At 38.9% G+C, this 19,891-nt stretch overlaps 2 protein-coding genes across 5 annotated transcripts; one reads left to right on the top strand and one right to left on the bottom strand.

Moving 5' to 3' along the window:
• The first annotated feature begins 360 nt into the window (after window positions 1-360).
• Window positions 361-3,035, top strand: LOC119731068 (39S ribosomal protein L54, mitochondrial-like). Its single transcript, XM_038204078.1, has 2 exons — window positions 361-555; window positions 1,180-3,035. Exons 1-2 carry the CDS (start codon window positions 390-392, stop codon window positions 1,455-1,457), a joined length of 444 nt encoding a protein of 147 aa, XP_038060006.1. The 5' UTR covers window positions 361-389; the 3' UTR covers window positions 1,458-3,035.
• A 1,052-nt stretch (window positions 3,036-4,087) lies between these two features.
• LOC119731077 (methylthioribose kinase-like) lies at window positions 4,088-19,809 on the bottom strand. Of its 4 annotated transcripts, none has more exons than XM_038204085.1 (9): window positions 19,724-19,809; window positions 15,471-15,574; window positions 11,901-12,035; window positions 10,740-10,869; window positions 10,274-10,445; window positions 9,105-9,330; window positions 7,606-7,762; window positions 6,835-6,937; window positions 4,088-5,408 (listed from the first exon to the last, which is right to left on the bottom strand). In XM_038204085.1, the coding sequence occupies exons 1-9, from the start codon at window positions 19,788-19,790 to the stop codon at window positions 5,264-5,266; spliced, it is 1,239 nt and encodes a 412-aa protein (XP_038060013.1). In that variant the 5' UTR covers window positions 19,791-19,809; the 3' UTR covers window positions 4,088-5,263. The 4 variants fall into 4 exon arrangements, with proteins under 4 accessions (XP_038060013.1, XP_038060015.1, XP_038060016.1 ...); XM_038204087.1 differs by having other exon boundaries at window positions 11,901-12,026; XM_038204088.1 differs by lacking the exon at window positions 19,724-19,809 and adding an exon at window positions 19,507-19,558.
• Window positions 19,810-19,891: the final 82 nt, after the last annotated feature.

The raw sequence follows: 19,891 nt of genomic DNA, 5'->3' as shown, positions 1-19,891 counted from the left end.
CTATCAAAAACATGAATTAAAAGTACAGGGCAAAACACCTCCCTCACCCCCCCCCCCATGCCCCCCCAATTCTTATAAAAATGTTTTGTTTTTTTTCCCAAGTTTTCATGAGAGTGAAACTTAAAAGCTGCTCCACCCATGCTCTTCAACATATTCAAGTTTTTTTCCCCAACAAATTTTCAATTTGAATGTGTTAAATATTAATAAAAAAGTAAACTTGCATTTTCTTGGCCTCCAACCCATCTCGAACTTTGAAAACCATCACACGTGCGCTAAATCTGAGTAGTCGGGTCCCGCGCTGGTATGATATTCTCTTTACAGTGTCAATGATTTGGGTACAAGTCCATTCTGGCGCCTGCAATTTTGATATAGAGGGCGCTAGAGCAAAGATGGCGGCCTCCATGAGACAGGCGATGTGTTTGCTTCGCACGAGATTGTTCCTTCAGTCTGCGCTTCATTATCGAATTCCTCCTTCACATTATCTTCCTTTTCAAAGTGCAGATGGAACCCTCAACTTGTGGAAAATTTCTGCTTTAACGTATGCGAAAAAAGCAGGTAAATCAACCGTTGTTATTAACTCAATGCGACATGCATGATGCATGACAATAATGACAATCCAATGCATGCATTTTTTTGTTTGGGGGGGGGGGGCGGGGCGGGGCGGGGCGGGGCGGGGCGGGGCGGGGCGGGGGTGGTTTTGTTTCGTGTATTCTGTTTATTCTTAGGCCCATTTATTCTTTATTTATTCTTATTTATTTATTTATTCATATATTTATTTATCGTTTTGGTTTCCTTAATGTAGAAATGTTCTTGCTATAGTATAATTTTAATTATCTTAATTCCTACTTTTTATTTGATTTTATCGTTTTTGATTTATTGGATTTTTGAGATGTAAGTAAAGATGGTAAGGTCAGAAAACAATTCGGTTCACAACTGATGCATGTTCAATGGTTGACTTAATAATTTTCTTATTTTTTGGGAAACAAAAATTCAAACTGAAAACACTTGTTCTTCGATATATCAAGTAGCATTTAAATTTTGTGTAAAATTTTATTATGGAATCGTTTAGTGCTAAGCCCATCGCGACATAATTTCTTTCTATATATATGTGGTCGACCTCTTTCAATTGCAGTAACAAAGGCTGTCAACAAATCACTCCGTATTTTTCAATATTTTCAGGTAAAGGTTCCAAATCAGTGGAACCCAAAGAGTTGATGGAAGTCAACGCCGACCCCGATTACCTGGTGAGCCACTGCTCCGGGTCGAACTACTTCAAAGAGGGTCAGGACGTCAAGCTGGGGGCGGATGAGGACTACCCGGAATGGCTGTGGGATCTTCACATCGGGCCCCCTCCGACGTTGGAAGAGCTGTCCCCGGATACGCCGCAGTACTGGCGCAAGCTGAGAAAGATGCACATGCGGAGGAACAATCGGCTGGCCCAAACGAAGAAGTTTTAGAGACTCCTGGGAAAAAGTGCTTTGACTTGTGATGGACTTGTGAGGACTTGTGATGGACTTGTGAGGACTTGTGATGGACTTGTGAGGACTTGTGATGGATTTGTGAGGACTTGTGATGGATTTGTGATGGATTTGTGAGGACGTATGGTGGATTTGTGAGGGATTTGTGAGGACGTGTGATGGATTTATGAGGACTTGTGATGAACTTGTGAGGACGTGTGAAGACTTGTGAGGACCAGTGAGGATTTGTGAGGACGTGTGATAGATTTGTGAGGGATTTGTGAGGACGTGTGATGGATATATGAGGACTTGTGATGAACTTGTGAGGACGTGTGAAGACTTGTGAGGACCAGTGAGGATTTGTGAGGCTTCTTGGAGGACTTGTGAGGACTTGCAATGGAATTGTGAGGACTAGGACTCGTCAAATCCCACATGTACAATCTAGCAGTGTTTGAAGAGGAGTTTGGTTCGCGTAGGTTGAGGCTGTGTTTTTCTGACAACAGTGAAATATTCACAGCATCAGAAATTGTGTCCATTCGCAGGTAGACAGAATACTCCATTTGCTAAACTTGTACATGAATTCAACAGGAGAGAAGTGACGTGATACTGATGTTGTTTCCTGTGCGTGCTTATAATTAACGAACGAAGGCATCAGTAGTTTACTGCTTATAGATTAAGGCTGCCCTCAGGTCAACCTTGCGACGACACAGAACAGTGGACGACTGAACTTTTCAGGATCAAGCTGCGCCTGAGCTATGACCATTGGAAACGTATCAGACTATCAGTCGCCGACCTGAGTGAAACTGCGATATTACGACGATCAGCATCATTCGACAATCGGCATCATTCAGCGCTAAAACAAAATCAACAGTCGCAAGAGTAGTAAAATTTCAACGTCTAAACCGTGATCGTACACGGTCCCGACAGGCAGGAATCAATCGCAGCCGGCTTATGCGGCGTTTAATACAACGTTATGCGCGCCTCTGGATCATCTTATTTCATTGTGTAGCCAATCAGTGAGCGGCAAAAATGGTCGAATGAACAGACGTGGCCATGGAAGATCGTTTGATCGTTATTAACACACGCACCACCATTTTGAAGAAGTCACATGATCATGTTTGTGCCGCGGGATCGTCGTCGCGTCGTGGGTGACGTGAGCATGGTTACGATTACTTTGTGTCGAGATGCCGCTTTTTACACGAGAATCACACGACTTCTCAGTTTTGTGACCCGAGCATTTTTGTTGGCTTGATACCGATGGTTCTGTCGCAGTGCAAGCAAGTCGCAGGTCGACCTAATGCCGCAGTTATAATTATGGTTAAAACCGTTTAGGGGCCTGGTTGATGGTAATGGCCCAGTTGAAAGTATTCTGTTTAATTAACCTGTTTAACTGTTAAAATTAACCAATACCACAAACAATTGCACAGGGAAGACATTTTAATCTTCACAATATGATTTATTTTTTAATTTTTCGGTCAAATGTGGCAATAACAAGTTTGAGGTCAGCAGCTTGACCGCACAAAATCCAGGCAGGTCGGGTTATCGTAAACACGCAATTGATTTTTTGGCTGTACTGTCGAGATATAATTTGTGGTTTCGTCTTTACCACAAAAAAAAACCCACACAAAATGCTGACAGTTACTGAGTCTTGTACATGCCTGTTGTCAACTTTCAGTGACATCATTAAAAAAAACACTCCCTCTCTCAGTGACAAATGGAGAGAGATGCCCTATCTGTCAAAATCCATCAGGTGACAGGTTTTAACAGTTTTGTAAATTGGGCTCATATTGGTACCATTGACTGTCTGTGGCAGTTTTGTCAACTGAAGGTACCATGCCTTGACTGACGGTAATAGATTCGGTGGGTTTAAGTACTGCCGAGTGCCTGGCGATGATTGATTTCATTCAGTAACAATGAAAGCACAAAAGGTTTACTCAAGCTTATCTCAGCAAAACAAAGGCACCGCCCTCTATGAGAGGGCAATGGCTGCTACGCATAAGGTCTATGGAGGTGCAGTAAAAGTTGTAGCAGTATTCAAGGTCACCTATCTATCAAACCCCCTCAACAGGTTTTGACAGTTATGTGGTTTAGCTAGAGTCCATCATTTGCAGCTATCCAAAAAGTAGCTGGCGTAATTATAGTTGAAAAACATACTTGGTGGAAAGATAGTAAGGGGACTAAACTCCCTGTGAAATTATTCTTTCTAGCAAGCTGTCATTTTGAAGAAATCAACGAAAGAAGGCCTTTCCAACGGTGCGTCTTAAGAAGCACCGTAGGAAATTCAAATTAGTAGCTCGTTTTGTTATTCGGCGAAGCGCGGGCAAGCGTTGACACGACGCACACGTGATTGCTGTAATTCATCAGATCAGTGCGCGACATCGCGTAGCTGCAATCCTCTCAGTGAGAACGTGTCTCGGATGCTGGATACAGGCCCAATTTAAAACATGCTTCAGCAACATTTGATTTGAAATCGAGATCCTAGAATGCTGTTTTTCTCGAAATATACAGCTGAAGCTGAGCTGAAACTTCATCAGGTTAGTTTTTCAGCACCCTTCTTTAGATTTTGAGCACTTATTTTGCTTCACACGAACAAAATGCACAAATTTGTGACATTTCTATCAGTCGGAGGGTTAAATTAAGTATTGAAATTTCATTTATTGCAAACTTGCATTCATATATGATTAGTATAAAGTTATGCTTCGGTTTTACAATTAAAAACTAGGCAAATTAAACAAACTTGATTTTTCTAATACACAACGTGTTGATATTAACATTTAAAGGAATTTTTTTTGTATATATAATACACTTAAATAGATAATACTGTGCATCATTAATGCTAGAAATTTCATAAAATAAGTGACCTCAAAATGTGTCTTTATTTCATAAATAAATGTTCGTTTAAAAACGTTAAAGAGATACACATGTAGTTGCTTGCTGTGGCGTACAAATGAATAAGTACAAATTAATAAGTATCTGTATTGCAAGTTTTTTGGGGATCACTTTCGACTCCCTGTTTGACACGGAATATATGTGTGTCGATATAACTACGGGTTAAAAACAATAAATATCAAGATAAAAATAAAACCCCTTATTAAAATTCACCATAAAATTTATCATTCAGAGCATTCTGGCCAGCCTTGACTCCATGGGTGCGTGCACGTTCCTTCACTAACCCCTGGTCGTGAGGAATATGTAAACGACGCTGACTGGCTATTCAAAGCCTACTGCGCGCATATTTCGAAGACTGCACGCTCTATATGCGCTTGCGCCTATCTCCTGCACGTCACGTCACATATGAATTTTCTTTTTCGAAACTGCACAATGTCTGTACGATATGGATTCCTTCTTTGTATTGCCCCAAAAACCTGTATCATGTGTTGTAAAGGGACGACAGGCAGGTACATTTAATACCCTTGCTAAATAATGCGACGTCGAAATCTAATCTTTAAAAGGATTGATTCTTCAAAAGAAACTTAACAAATTTTAAACGCTGCATCGCGTGTTAAATACATCGACTGCAGTCCTAATTTAAATGTCCCAATTAGTGCCACATTTAAATTACACAATTCCAGGGGTTAAGACTGCGCAAGGCATGATGGGAACAAAGATCGCACAAGGCATGATGGGAACAAACATCGTACCCATGGAAACGAGGCTGCATTTTGGCTGAATGCAGACGTTCAAATAAATTAAGACACTTAAACTTAAAAACGCGCTTAAAAATTCCTCATTTGGATTTCCTCAAATTCCCACAAATGAATCAATATAAGTTAAAACGAGGGAACATACATGGTGTTCCATATATATTATGTGTCGAAGATGCATCGTAGTAGGTCCTGCGTAGATCTGATCATGTTGTACTCTTTGACCAAGCGCGCTCCGATACTCAGACACATCAGTTCAGCCTGCGGTTTGTCCAGCAAGTCTCTAGCTTCGGCAATCCCTATGATCCTGAATTCAATTAAAAAATGTAGGAGTAAAAAAAAGTCATAATTTATTAAAGAATAATGCACATACACAAACTGTTTGTCTCGGTCACTTTAAGGTAGAGTAGATTATTTGCAGCTACCAAAAAAGTGAACATACAACCAATAGCAAACAAAATTTGGACCGAAAAAAGTGTAAAGGTGGAGCAGTAGTTGAAAAATAGTTAGGTTTTTCCAACGCTGGTCGGCCGACCACCGTTGGAAATGTTTACAAAAATACCATTTTCTTGAAAATGACTGCACATCAGGTGCCATAATTTTACAAGATGCTTGAGACTGTCATTTACCAACATCCTAGTAAGGTATTTCGTAAAAACTTGGTAGTTTTATTTTCCGATGTTTGCAAATGTTGTATATTCCCTTTAAAGATACATGTAGTAATGACACTAAACTAAACACTAAGCACTAAACATTTTTATTATTCCTTCTGGCATGCTGTCATTTTGAAGCAAATAATAAAAGCAGGTCATTTCCAAAGATGTGTCAAGTGACATATTTTTGGAAATTCCCGCAAATCCGCCCCTGTGCGTTCTGATTTGTTGTTAGTTTGCAATTGGGCGAAATCCGTGAATGGGTGACAATTGGCTAAATGAGAATCATATCCCGAATGCCGATTTCGGGATTGTGTCACAAGAGGGCGCAATTCAAAATATGACTCGGCAACTTTGGAATGGAAAAATCGATATCCAAAATATTGCGTGGGACCAAAATTTTGTACCCCGAAATTCTTTCACACTGTAATTTACACAAAAACAGTACATTTCCGAAGTATAGTTGTGTGAACGTTCGTCTTCTATTTTTTGGATCTTTCAAAGCATTATCATTTCATGGTGAAGTGTTTTTGAGCCCAATTGGGCGCTTTCACTTGAGAGTGCCCCTTTAAATGCAAAACAAAAACATACATAACTGGCACTTTACATGTAAATTTTGTATGACATTTTGAAAAATTCATTATTCCATGTACTGTATAAATTTACCGCTTCAATAGGGAATACATATAAATTATAATGTAATACGATGCAGCACAGAAACCGAATATATTAAAGCTCTTTTCAGCATAAAATATTTTCAATGATTTTATCGTATTTGTTATTTCTGCCGTTCTCATTTTTTAATTTAAGCTTAAATTTAAGCTTTTGTTCCATATTTCCATTTCTAACTTTTTCCATATCTGATTTTAAGTGTTAACATTTCAATTCAGGGAAATGTCCAATATTGTGTTCTTGGGCAAGACAAAATACTACAATTGCCTCTCTCCATTCCGCTGATCTTGAGCTGCTGCACAAAACTGGTCTCATGGCCTGATGAACAGGGGTAATAATTTGTGCTTTATATATACCAATTATTATTCATTTTCATTTTTTTTGGGGGGGGGGGGAGAAGCATCTTACCACTTGATAATGTGACAACCGGTAAATCCGGCTGTTTGAGACACTAACGTAGCCAGGGCGTCTTCACTCAGAAATTCCTTTGCCTCATCAAAATAGACGTCCACTGCGAATGACAAAAACACAAAAGATATATAACGTTCTGTGTATCTAAGACATTTGTCATTTCTCAAAAGAACACTCTTGAGGGGGTGTGGCCTGGAGGTCGGGCTTTGGGGTGAGGGTCAGGGGTTCGAATCCTGCCACTGACCAAATGTATCCTTAGGCATGCTACTTAACCCCAACTCACCCCTTTCAACCCAGGAGTACCATATAAACGGGTACTGGCATTAGCTTGGGAGTAACCTGTGGTGGACTGGCATTCCATTTGTAAACACTGTCCAAGGGTAAGACGTCTGCACTAGTAAGCAGGAGGTCGTGGGTTCGAGTCCCACCCAAGTAAGCTTGTGAATTTTTTCTCGCGAGCCCTCGGACAAGACTGAGTATACAGTGTTTCTGAGATTAGTTGACCTCCCATTTTGGTTAATTTTATTGAAAAGTGCACTTCTTTCAACATTTACAAATGTCCATGCTATTCCGGACAACTGACGGCACTGTCGCTGTGATGTCATTTCAGGAAGACACCGTTCAGTTTGGGGGTCTTCTGTTCAAATTGTGAACCCAAAATGGTCTCATTGAAAACATTTGTGAGAAAGGGTTGCTCACTGGCGTACTGCCATGTACTGACTTTCAGTGTATATCCCTGTTATGATTACAGATATGTGCAATGCTAACCTGTTTCTTGTGTTGCCTCTCTAAGGAGGTGGTCAATGGATGAATTCTCCTCCTTGGGGTACAGAGTGTGCGCAGCATAGGAGAAGATGAAGTTGGATAAAATGTGACCAACGTCTGAAGCCGCTGGACCCATGAACGCAAACTCGGCATCGATCAACTGCAAAAGAGTCCAACAACAAAATGGCATATAGGCAAGGGCGGATCTGGGGGGGGGGGGGGCAATGGGGGCCATGCCCCCCCCCCCCAAAAAAAAACCCCGAACTCATTTTCCCCCCCCAAGTGACGTTGCAATAAAGGCAGGTGCTATACGTACAACACCATCTTCTCCTCAAAAAATTGGTAAAAGTGGTCAGAAATTGCCTCAGATCACACCACAGAGCATCTAGAATCCAAAATTTTTTCCGGGCCCTTAAGTGGGCCTCGAACCTCAGGCCGTAACTTTTCGGACCCACTTTTTGGGGGACCAAAGTTTTTTTGGCGCCCCCCCTCAAAAAAAAAATTGTGTTCTGGATCCGCCCCTTGATATAGGAACATTTGCTTTTCATGCATTTGTGAGTTACAAATAATAACACCACTCAAAATCCACAGAAGAATGTTCAAAACCTAACCTGTTGAAATTTCAGCTCAGTGGATATTACACTTTTCAAGGAACCACTGAAAAAAGTTTTTGATAATGAAACACTATTTTGTCTACAGCACTCTATTTCCAAAAATCTGTCAGTTGACTGATCGTTGGAAATCACCTACATTTCTTGATTTCTTCTAAATGACAGCAAGCCAGACGGAATAATTTCACGAGGTGTTTAGTACGAGTACAATCTTTAATCCAAGTAAGCATTTTGATAATAATTCGGTAGGTTACTTTTGGGATAATTGCAAATGATCCTATATGCCATTAAAGCCAGAATCCATCATTTGCAGCTATCCAAAAAGTAACTGGCGTAATTATTGTTGAAAAACATACTTGGTTGAAAGTTAGTAAGAGGACTAAACTCCCTGTGAAATTATTCTTTCTGGCAAGCTGTCATTTTGAAGAAATCAACAAAAGAAGGCCTTTCCAATGGTGCTTCTTAAGAAGCACCGTAGGAAATTCAAATTAGTAGTTCATTTTGTTATTCGGCGAAGCGCGCGCAAGCATTGGCACTACGCACACGCGCGCGTGGTTGCTATAATTCGTCGGAACAGTGCGCGACATTGCGTAGCTGCAATCGGCTCAGTGAGAATGTGTCTCGGACGCTGAATTCAGGCCCAATTCAAAATCAACTTTTGATTTGCAATCGAGATCCTAGAATATTGTTTTTCTCGAAATAGACAGCTAAAGCTGAGCTGAAACTTCATCAGGTTAGTTTTTCAGCACCCTTCTTAATAGATCTTGAGCACTTTTGTTGCTTCAAACGAACAAAATGCACAAATTACAAATGATGGACTATACCTTTAATGGGTTTTTATATAGCGCATTTCAAGGATTACAATCGTCCGCCTCAAAACATTCAATCTACCTTTACGGACGACTCGTTCACCATAACGGAGCCAAGGTGCAGGTCTCCGTGTGTCAGGCATTCCTTACGCTGCAAGAAGACCAAGTGAAGGCTCTGAATGTTCGCAACGATCTCGGGGTCCTTCCGAATACTGCAAGCCGGACCCTCCAGCTCCGGAGAGCAGCGATTGGCCGGATTGCTGAGGTCAAAGGTCATGTCGGCATTCAAAGCAACCATCTCTTCATTCCTGCAAAAAAATGTTTGACGTGTAACAGTAACAATTTCTCACAACATGTTTAGGGTTTCACGATGTGACCAAGCCTGTATACAAAGTAGGGGAAAAAATATAAAGGCATCCACATTTTGAGATGAAGTGTCAAAGAGTTTTTATTAATGAATTACTGTTTAAAGGGAAGATACAACATTTGCAAACATCAAAAAACGAAATGATCAAATTATCACAAATACCTTTCTGGATTGCTAGGGAATGACAGTCTAAAGCATCCTGTAAAATCGTGGCTCCTGGTGTGCTGACATTTTCAAGAAAACTTGTATTTTTCCAACGCAGGTCGGCCAACCAGCGTTGGAGAAAACTGGCTTTTTTCAAAAAATGCTCCTAATTTTTCATCATATAGTTCGTCTGCATTTTCTTTGCAATTGATTACACACCTGTGAAGAGGTACAAGCCTGCTTAACTGATTCTCTGATCTTACAATTCCCCAAAGTCTATAAATTGCTCCGTTTCATCTTAAGTGGGGTCAGGGAACCAGACTACAAGAATATGATTGGTTTTCTTGGTTTTTCCAGCATCTACGGACCCAAAACGTGAAACAAGTCAGTGTAACAATATTTGTTATAACATACTTATCCTCCAAATCCATTTATTTCTGAAAATTGCAGCACAAGCAAATGTTGTACATTCCCTTTAATTAAGAAAAACTTACAAACAACTTTGAATTAGCAAAGAACAAAGCACGTTACTTTACAATGCATAACATTCCAAAATCACTGCAAACTAGTCGAAAATGTGTTCTGAAAAAAAAAGGATTAACTTCAAGTGCGATTATCTTGGGATGACCTTTTTGCAAGATATTGAGGTTTTTGTCACTTCGTGAAAACACCGTCGATATCTCTGTTAAAGTAATAATCTCTTTTTAATGCTTTATGATCATGGAAGCTAGATAGCATACCGGAATGTTTCCAGCATTGTCGTGAATTCGCTGCTTGAGGTAGTCGCGACGTGCGTATTCCGATGCAGTTTGGCGACCACGCTGGCTAGTCGCCTGACCAGGACGATGTCCAGACAGCCTTGGCTTAATTGACTGCCCATGACTTCGTAGTTCCTGAGATCCTCCATGACAACTGTAAGTTTATACGTAAAATAAAGTTATTTATAAAAAGTTGAACAAAGAAATTGACTGGAGCGGGGTTTGAACCTGCGAGCTCCGGATTGCCGTTCCGGTGCTCTACCAACTGAGCTAGCCAGCCTGTGCGTGTGACTCCGCGTGTACATGTATACTGGTACATAGCACAACTATCGGCTAGCACGTAATGGTAGATTGAGAAGTTACGATTCTGTTCTCGCTTATGAATATGTATGAGGTATATACAAATTTATGCGGACCAATTATTTTCAATTTTTTTGGATTATCCTACCACATTTTGTTTCTTCGTCGTGGAAATACACATCAGGCACTGAACCAGGTACAGCTTGCTGGAACTTCCTAAGAGCAAGGAACTCGGTGTGAAGCCTCTCTTCTCCAAGCGGTTGGTCGTAACCCAGGCACTGTCCAACAAGAAAGGATGGATTGATTCGATTTTAGTCTATTTTGATTTTTTTTTCAATACTATTAATGTTGTTTTTGTGGAGTGCATGGCCTCAGTGGTTGTGGCAATTCAACTCCGAAGATCTGTGGGTCATTTTGTGGGTTCGAGTCTAGCCTGGGGTTGTGGTGCGTGTGCCCTTGGGCAAGGCACTTTGTCACTCACTGCTTCTCCCCACCCAGGAGTAGATGGGTACCTGTGAGGGCAGGAATGATAATTGTGACTGATTTTGGCAGATGAACAAAGATCCGGCCTGTAGGAAGACCAGTTCCCGCTATGATCAATCTTATCGAGGGGGAGGGGGGGGGGGAAGGGGTTTGGAAGCACTGAACAAAAACTGAATATTTGTCAGACTGCAAATGATTTGAAAAATTGTAAAGCAACTAAATGTGGACTGATTTTGATTTTAATTTTGATGTCTCGTTGAACAGTAAAACTTTTATATTGCTAGAAAAAAAAAAAAAAATTTGGGGGAAAAGTTGTTCGACAGAACTGAGAGTACATCTTATATGTTAACTTTTTTATAAATTAAGTTAAGTATTTGTGCATTTAGCCACAACGCTGAATGAAGAGGTCATGACCAGGACCCAATTTCGTGGCACTGCTAAGCAAAAAAAAAAACATGCTTAGCACAAAAAAAATCTGGCTTATAAAAGCAGTTTACCAGCCAAAACTCCACGTGATTTTCATGCTATAGCAAACAACAGCTCAATACTAATCACGAGCAATATACATCACATGGAGTTTTGGCTGGTAACCTGATTTTATAAGCTAAGCTTTTTTTGTGCTAAGCACCTTTTTGTGCTTAGCAGCGCCGTGCAATTGGCCCCAGCTCGCAAGCTATATGTCATGCTTTGTGAACAGTCTCTGAAAGGTAACTTTTATTTCTATGTCAACATGACAGTCCAACATCAGTCTACATGCTGCTATTTGTGCATTGTTTGTAAAGTACAGATATGAAATTTGATACCTTGGACGAATAAAAAAAGTTACCTTGATGAATGGTGGAGCATGTTTAATGAAGACGGATTGCGATTGGTCGTTCTTGCTGCACAGCCTGTAAACACGATTCAAATACCCGCCTTCTACATTGTGTACGATGTAATTGGAAGTGTCCAACTGGAATGACTGTTAAAATAAAAAAAAATGAAAAGAAAGGAATTTCACAGTCCATTCTGTTCACTGTACACTCTCACGAGGCCCCCTTTAATGGAGAAACCATTGTGCACGCTATTGTACAAAGCAACTGGCCCATGGCGGATTATCTGAACAATAGCTAGCACAATGCTTTGGCCATTGAAGGGGGCCTTCGTGACAGAATTGACAGCATGCCCAGAATGGTCTTTACACTTTATGAGTGAACTCATTTTTTGGGGTACTTTTTTACTTTTAAATGTGCCAATTTTTTTTCTTTTTTTTGTAGAGGTAGAGGATGAAAATAAATTTTTTTCATAAGGAGTTGTGAAGTAACTTGATGAAAAGAATGTTTCAAAGGGGAGGGGGGGGGCTGGGGGATGCGTACGCACCAGTTCCCCCCCCCCCCCAGCCCCTCCCCCCTCTCAATACGGGACTGATGGTTTAGTCTTCCAAAGTAGTTTTGCAGTGATGGTAGAGAATCTGACAGTGAAGATGCATTGGTAATTTTCGGAGGAAACTTTTCATGCAGACGGTCCTATTAATGCTCATTATGGAGAACAATTGTCCGTCATGTTCAAAGTGTGGATTCGTAATTCCGAATCCACACTTAACTAAAGATTCGTCGTTCCGAATCCACACTTTGTGACCGTAACAGATTCATATAGTTCCGAATCCACACTTTTAACAATAGTGTGAGGTCATAGCAATGGTTTGAAGCAACATAAATTTGTAAGCCACACATTAAACATTACTGCACGATAGTTTTGTGTTCATCATCCAAGTAAACGATCTAACATTTCACGATTTAAGTTAAGTACATGGAAGAATATGATTCAGTGCAAAAAAAAAGAAAGAAGAAAGTTAACATCAACTACAAGTAGTAAATGCATTCCACGGGGTGACCCTAAAAAGTTATGCAAGCAGATATCGTTTCATTTCTAAATAAAAGTACCTAACATGAGTATTTCATTTTGATTGGGCATAATATTAATTGTACTCTTGTGTTTGTGTAAGGACACAATACTGGCTAATTTTAGGCCAAAAAAAAAATAAGTCGGTCTCTGGTCAGCGCGCGCGTCGATTTTAATCATGCGCGTCAATTTTTTTTTCCAAAATGTTCCGCGGTAGCTCCAACAGCGCCCTCTATTGCCGCACTTCCTCAATTTTTTTCCCAAAGAGCACCAAGGAATGGGAAATTGCACCAAGGCAAATGATCGAGAGCACCAAGGCAAATTATGGAGGACACCAATGTACATGAGGACACCAAAAAAGCAAAATAGTGCCCCACCTTGTCTGTACAATCCAAGCTTGAAGAAAAAAAAAAAAAGCCGCGTCCCCGCGTCAATTCCGGAACTTTGACCAGAGACCGAATATTTTTTTTTTTGGCCTTAGGGTGGAACTCAATGTTGTCACTCCTGATAACTAAATAGTTGGGCACAGGGATGCCAGATAAACTATTTAACGTAAGTTACGTTTGGTGTCCACCTATTTAGCATATTTACTGGGGTCTTTATAAACCCTCCTTAGTATATCCTACAGTAATTTCAGATGATAGAGTCTTCAGAAGCATAATATCAGTTCCTTTATACACAATGACATACGTTTTTAAACTTGACCTTTCCTTAATTCAGATTTAAGGGTGGGTCACCACTTTGGTGTCCATTTTTATTCAACATTTTAAACAGCTAAATCTCTCATTTTATTTAACGTTAGTTACGGTGTCCACTTGTTAAATTTGCGACAAAATATTATATAAAAAAAAAATCGTCTAAATTTTAGATTTTCAGCAATGAATAGCTTATATTGCAATAAAGAAACTATCATCATCTCCATTTCTGCCAATTATGGTCTGGTAACAAGCAGGAAGTGGACACCATGTAACTAACGTTAACTTTCTCTTTATCACCAACGTAAAGCTGCTAAAAAAGGAAAGATGCTTTAAAACTTATCTTCTCATTATTATTTTTTTATTGAGGGAAGGTCAGTCGAGCATTACAAAAGGGAAACAAAATTAGTACCCAATTTTTTTTTTGATCCCCACGTCCCTATTTTATTCTCCAGTATTGTGTTCTTACACGTTTACATGCAATCGGTGAAAATGTCAGGGACACCCATTCATGCAAACCAGAGCTGTAACAGATTTAACAAAAGGGTGTTTTGCAAACATTCCAATGGGAACTACACATTGCATTGGAAATCGCTCAACCAGCACTCCGCAATGGGTCTTCAGTGTAAAAAATCACATCGGGAACGGTGAAAAACAGATTGCCATTTATAATCTGTTGTATCTCTGGATTTTCATCAAATTTTCGCTGTGATTACACACAAGGGTACAAAAAGTATACTCCGTCAACAAAAAATGCTGACAATTTTGGATACTATTTGAGAAATTTAAAGATGTCTGCTTGCACAACTTTTTTTTGGGGGGGGGTTGTTCACCCTATGCAGTGACAAATATATAGAATAAGAATTGGTGTCTCTTCTGTGAGTTTGTGCAAATGTTGAGATATAACACAGCCCCAAAAGTTACTTAATTGAAAAGCTTGTTCTGTAGCCTTTTCCATTTTAGGAAGGGGCAGTACAATTTTGTTTTGTTTCATTTCATAATTTTGAAAGTTAAATATGGTTATGTTCTCAAGCCCAAGAAATGAGAAATGTGCATCACTACAGAGACATACTAGATATATGGGCACTCCCGTCAAAAAAGTATGTTTGCGGACAATAAAGGAATTAAAGGGAATATACAACATTTGCAAACATCAACAAACAAAACTACCAAACTATTATGAAATACCTTGGGCTGTTTGTGAATGACAGTCTAAATCATCCTGTAAAATCATGGCACCTGGTGTGCTGATGTTTTCAAGAAAAGTTGTACGTTGTATTTTTTTAGTATCAATTTCCAACGCTGGTCGGCCAACAAGTCAGTGTAACAATATTTGCTATAAAATACTACCCCCCCCCCACCAAAAAAAAAAAATCATTCATTTCTGATAATTACAGCAAAAGCAAATGTTGTATGTTCCCTTTAAATAACATTGAGGTATTTTCATGTTTCAACATGTAATTTTTTTTTACTGCTAGAAATAGATGTCGATTCTCTACTTCTTCAAAAATGTAAAAGAAAGTTTCGCTAGTGACTTTCTAAAAAATATAAATGAATTCCAGTTCTGAGACTAAAAACTCTACAGCTACAAAAAAGAAGATGTGAGTACTCTACCGCTAAAGAAGGATTACAAATTCTACAAGAGATCAAACTCTACAAATTGTTAAAACTTGACAAATTCAATGTACAAACGTAAAAAAAAAAAAGCTCTAAAAAAATGTTACATAAAAAAGTGAAACACAAAACAGAAGAGTGTGCTGACCGAAGAATCCCACTACTGTGTCAAAGTTAGTACTCCACTCATCAATTCATCATCATACCTTTTCGTTTCCATGATTACCAAAACTGTTCCTCCATTTTTGGCCAAAAGTTCCCCTGAACAGTATCTGCAGTCCGCCTTCGCTAGTAAAATCCATGTTTGACTCTTAGAAATTTCCAAAAGAAGCGAGACTGATATGAAATGAACTGCGCCAATACAAACAGGGAAGCAGAAAATTAAAACGCCCACACTGGCAGGTTTATACGGACACAGTTCTTGACTTGCAAAGCTCTGTGTTAAAGTAAGCTTATTTGGAATGCTACAACAATAGAATAAAAGGTCACAGTTTTTCCAGTGTTAGGTAGTAAACAACACAGGAAGCGATGACCAATAAATCCCCAAACTCCGAACACAGATCCACGCAGGGAAATTGATTAAATGCAAATGTGGATATATACAGTATTTCTCAACTACTTGAATAAAACATTACGTCATTGCAATTTTTGTTCTATTAGTAATGTCTCGTCTTGAGTATTTCTCACGGGGGAAATTCCCTTTTTTTGTCTCTCCTGAGCAATCAAGTATGCCAGTGCATGTATATTAAAGGGGTATGTTTGTGTGTAGTCGTGGGGGTGTATCATTATTATATCATTGATGGCGTTTGAAAAATAACCATACTCCCTTTCAAGGGCCATGCAATTTTTTTAATGTAATCCTTGAAAATGCACCTTTGCGTCCCATTTAAAGGGAATATACAACATTTGCAAACATCGAAAAATAAAACTACCAAGTTTTTACGAAATACCTTACTAGGATGTTGGTAAATGACAGTCTAAAGCATCCTGTAAAATAATGGCACCTGGTGTGAAGTCATTTTCAAGAAAATGGTATTTTTGTATACATTTCCAACGGTGGTCGGCCGACCACCGTTGGAAAAACCTAACTATTTTTCAACTACTGCTCCCACTTTACACTTTTTTCGGTCCAAATTTTGTTTGCTATTGGTTACATGTTCATGAACGGGTGCAGGCCAGCTAGACTGGTTCCCTTACCGTACAATTTTCCAGCATCTATAAATTGATCCATTTTATCTTTAGTGGAGTCAAGGAACCAGACTACTTGAACATTTTTGTTTTTCTTGGTTTTTCCAGCATTTTTGAACACAAAACTTCAAACATGTCACTGTGTAACAATATTTGATGTATTATACTAACCCCACAAATAGTTCATTTCTGAAAATTACAGCAAAAGCTAATGATGTACATTCCCTTTAATCATATTTTTAATTTTTGTTCCACCATTTTCAAGGGTGCAACTTACATCCCAAAACAGAGATTGTTTGCAGTATCCAGTAGAAACAGAAGGGCATTTTGGTGCCTTTTTTTATGCTATTGCAAATTTCCATATTCATGAGCAAAAGTGTGATGTCATTTCGGGCGAACACCTCAATGTTAATGCCTATTTCAGCACAAAATGTTGCCAGAGTTTTGGATATTTTTCGGTCCTAAATTGTTGTTTCTTTGGTGATTCGTTGATTGTGCCAGTACATGGCAGTAACCCAATGAGCAAACTTTTCTCCGAAATCCTTTCAATGAGCAAAGTTCTGGGTCCACAATTTGAACAGAAAACCCTCAAACTGAACAGTGTCTTCCTGAAATGACATCACAGCAACTTCGCCCACAGTTGTCCGGAAAAGCATGGACAATTGTAAATGTTTAAAGAAGTGCACTTTTCAATAAAATTAACCAAAAAGGGATGTCAAATAGTTTTCATACATTTAAGAGTCCGGAATTGAAAGTTGCATAAAATATGTTCCTAAGACATGTAAGAAAAATTAATTTCACGGACCCTTTCAACTCCAATCTATACACTTGTTGAATCTATTTTGTGAACCAAATAAAAATATAAATATATAAAAAAAAAACAATATATGATGATCACATTAAAGGGAAAATACAACATTTGCAAACATCAAAAAATAAAACTACCAAATCATTTTAAAATACCTTGCTGGACTGTTAGTGAATGACAGTGTAAAGCATCCTGTAAAATCATGGCACCTGGTATACTGTCATTTTCAAGAAAAGTGGTATTTTTGTATCAATTTCCAACGCTGATCGGCCGATCAGTGTTGGAAACAACTGGCTTTTTTTCAAATACTGGCCCCAATTGACCATCGCACTTGTTTGCAATCGATTACAAACCTATGAACGGGTACAAGCCAGCTAGACTGGTTCCCTGACCTTACAATTCCCCAATGTATGTAAACTGCTCTGTTTCTTCTTATATGGAGTCAGGGAACCAGACTACAGGAAAATGATCATTTTCCTTGGTTTTTATAGCATTTTCGAACCCAAAACCTCAAAAAAGTCAGTGTAACTATATTTGCTATATATTTCCAAGCCCCCAATTCCATCCATATCTGAAAATTACAGCAAAAGCAAATGATGTATATTCCCTTTAAATCAAAAAGAGAATCTGTTGTGTGCAATGTTTCCCTATTTCATTACAGACTTACAAATGAAGTTGAAATATACGTGAGAAATACAATCAGTAACTTATTTGATTACATACTTATACTATTTTATCTAGTCTTGTTTCAATACACAAATTGACTTCATGTTCAAAGTTCAAATGTGTGATGTGGCATGCAATACACTGACTTTTATTTTTTTTTGGGGGGGGGGAATAAATGATACGTTTGGAGAGATTTTAAAATAAATGCATGATACATCCCTGCAAAGTTCTTTTCATGACCTTGAAAGCTGGATTAAAATTCCGTTGCGACCCAGCTTTTGGAAAATTGCATTCCTATCGCTGTTGGACTCTCAAATTTGTCCATACACAATCCTTTTCTTTCACAAAATCTCTGGGAAAGTGACCTCTCTACAGCCCCATTTCAATCCACCTGCTTAGCATATGGAAACACGTTGTCATATGAATTATATAACCCAGTGTTTCCCCTGCCCATTCAAACGTGACGCTACCCACCTTGCTACTTTCAGGGACCACCTCGCTCAATTTTTGTCAATAACACCACCTCGCTGTGCAGATTTGCAATAAAGGAAATACTCATCAAAAAACTTTCATTTTGTGTAATTTATGAGCATTTTCCTTGACTTCGTCATGTACGCATGTATCAAGAATTAACAACTTGGATGTGTAGATATGGAATCATCGCACATTTTTGTGAGTGCTGCATTGTTTTCAGTTTGCAGACTGCTCAATCATCAATTGGAATTTTTACCACCTCGCTCAGTTCCTTAGCCAGGGGAAACACTGTTATAACCACACTCCCTTTGAACTTCACTTTCACTCTATACCACTTGTTGAGTAGTCAAATTTGTGAACCAAATAAAAATAATATTAGTAACAATATCACATAAATCAAAACATGAAAATTTGTTTTGTGCAATGTTTCCCTATTGCATTGTGCTTGGCTGGTTTTAAACAAGTCTGTTTACTGGACTGGACGCTGATTCGGCTCGTGCCATTATCGACAACCAGGTCCCAAGCCGGTCTTAAACGGACTTGTTTAAAACCGGCCAAGCACATATTTATTCCCATCTTTTTAAAAACACAAGCATTTTTTACAAGCCAAATATATTTCATTCTTCTTTAGTTAAATTATACATCATAAAAAAAGTAGACCTGTAAATTTTTAGAACACCCATAAATTTGTTTTGTTTCTCAAACTCAAATTCCTGAAATATCTTTCTGGGTTTTTTTCTCCAACTTTTTTTAATCATACAATTGCAATATTGTTTTCTTTTTAGTTATTTCCAGCAAAATTGTACCGGTAGCCATGTATGTATGTATGCAAGTTCAAAAGCTGGTAGAAAGGGGGATGGCAATCGGATACAAAAGTAAAAGCGAAAGAGTTGAGAAAATGGAAGAGTCCATCCGCCATCTTTGAAAATCATTTGGTTGATAGTCTGGTTTATTAGAGCCAAAGATCCTGACGTTGAATATGCCTATTTTAGGTCAGGGAACCAGACGTTCACTGCCGTAACGATAGCCACTTTGAAATATTTAAGACGTGCATAGTAAAATTCTGAAAATATTCCAGTAATACCAATTTGTAATTCTGGTCCTACCTTGTCGCTTTCGATCTGTAACGAAATAAACGATCATCATCAATCAGACAATACAGGCCTGACAGGGCTTGCACACTTTAATTATTTAAATTTAGTGACAAGAGGAACAAAAGACCTGTCCATATTCAAGAGAGGGCGCTCTTTTGCAAGAACAAGTCTTTCCCTTTCAAATTCAAGGCTTTTTCCTGTATCATTTAGGCAATAAATTTACACCTACCTGCAAACAGGTCACCGCTCATGTGTCTAAATTGAACACACTCTTGTTTATGAACAACAATCGACATTATCCACAACTGTACGGTTGGCAGAAATAATGCAATAGTTGCATTTATATTCCTCCTTTTTGTGATCGACAACGCTTCCGTGTTTACTTCTTCAAAAAGAG

Source organism: Patiria miniata, unplaced genomic scaffold (genome assembly GCF_015706575.1).
Source record: "Patiria miniata isolate m_02_andy unplaced genomic scaffold, ASM1570657v1 HiC_scaffold_23, whole genome shotgun sequence".
Taxonomy (NCBI): Eukaryota; Metazoa; Echinodermata; class Asteroidea; order Valvatida; family Asterinidae; genus Patiria; species Patiria miniata.
Note: the sequence above shows the minus strand (reverse complement) of the source record. Positions and strands in the feature narration are given on the sequence as shown.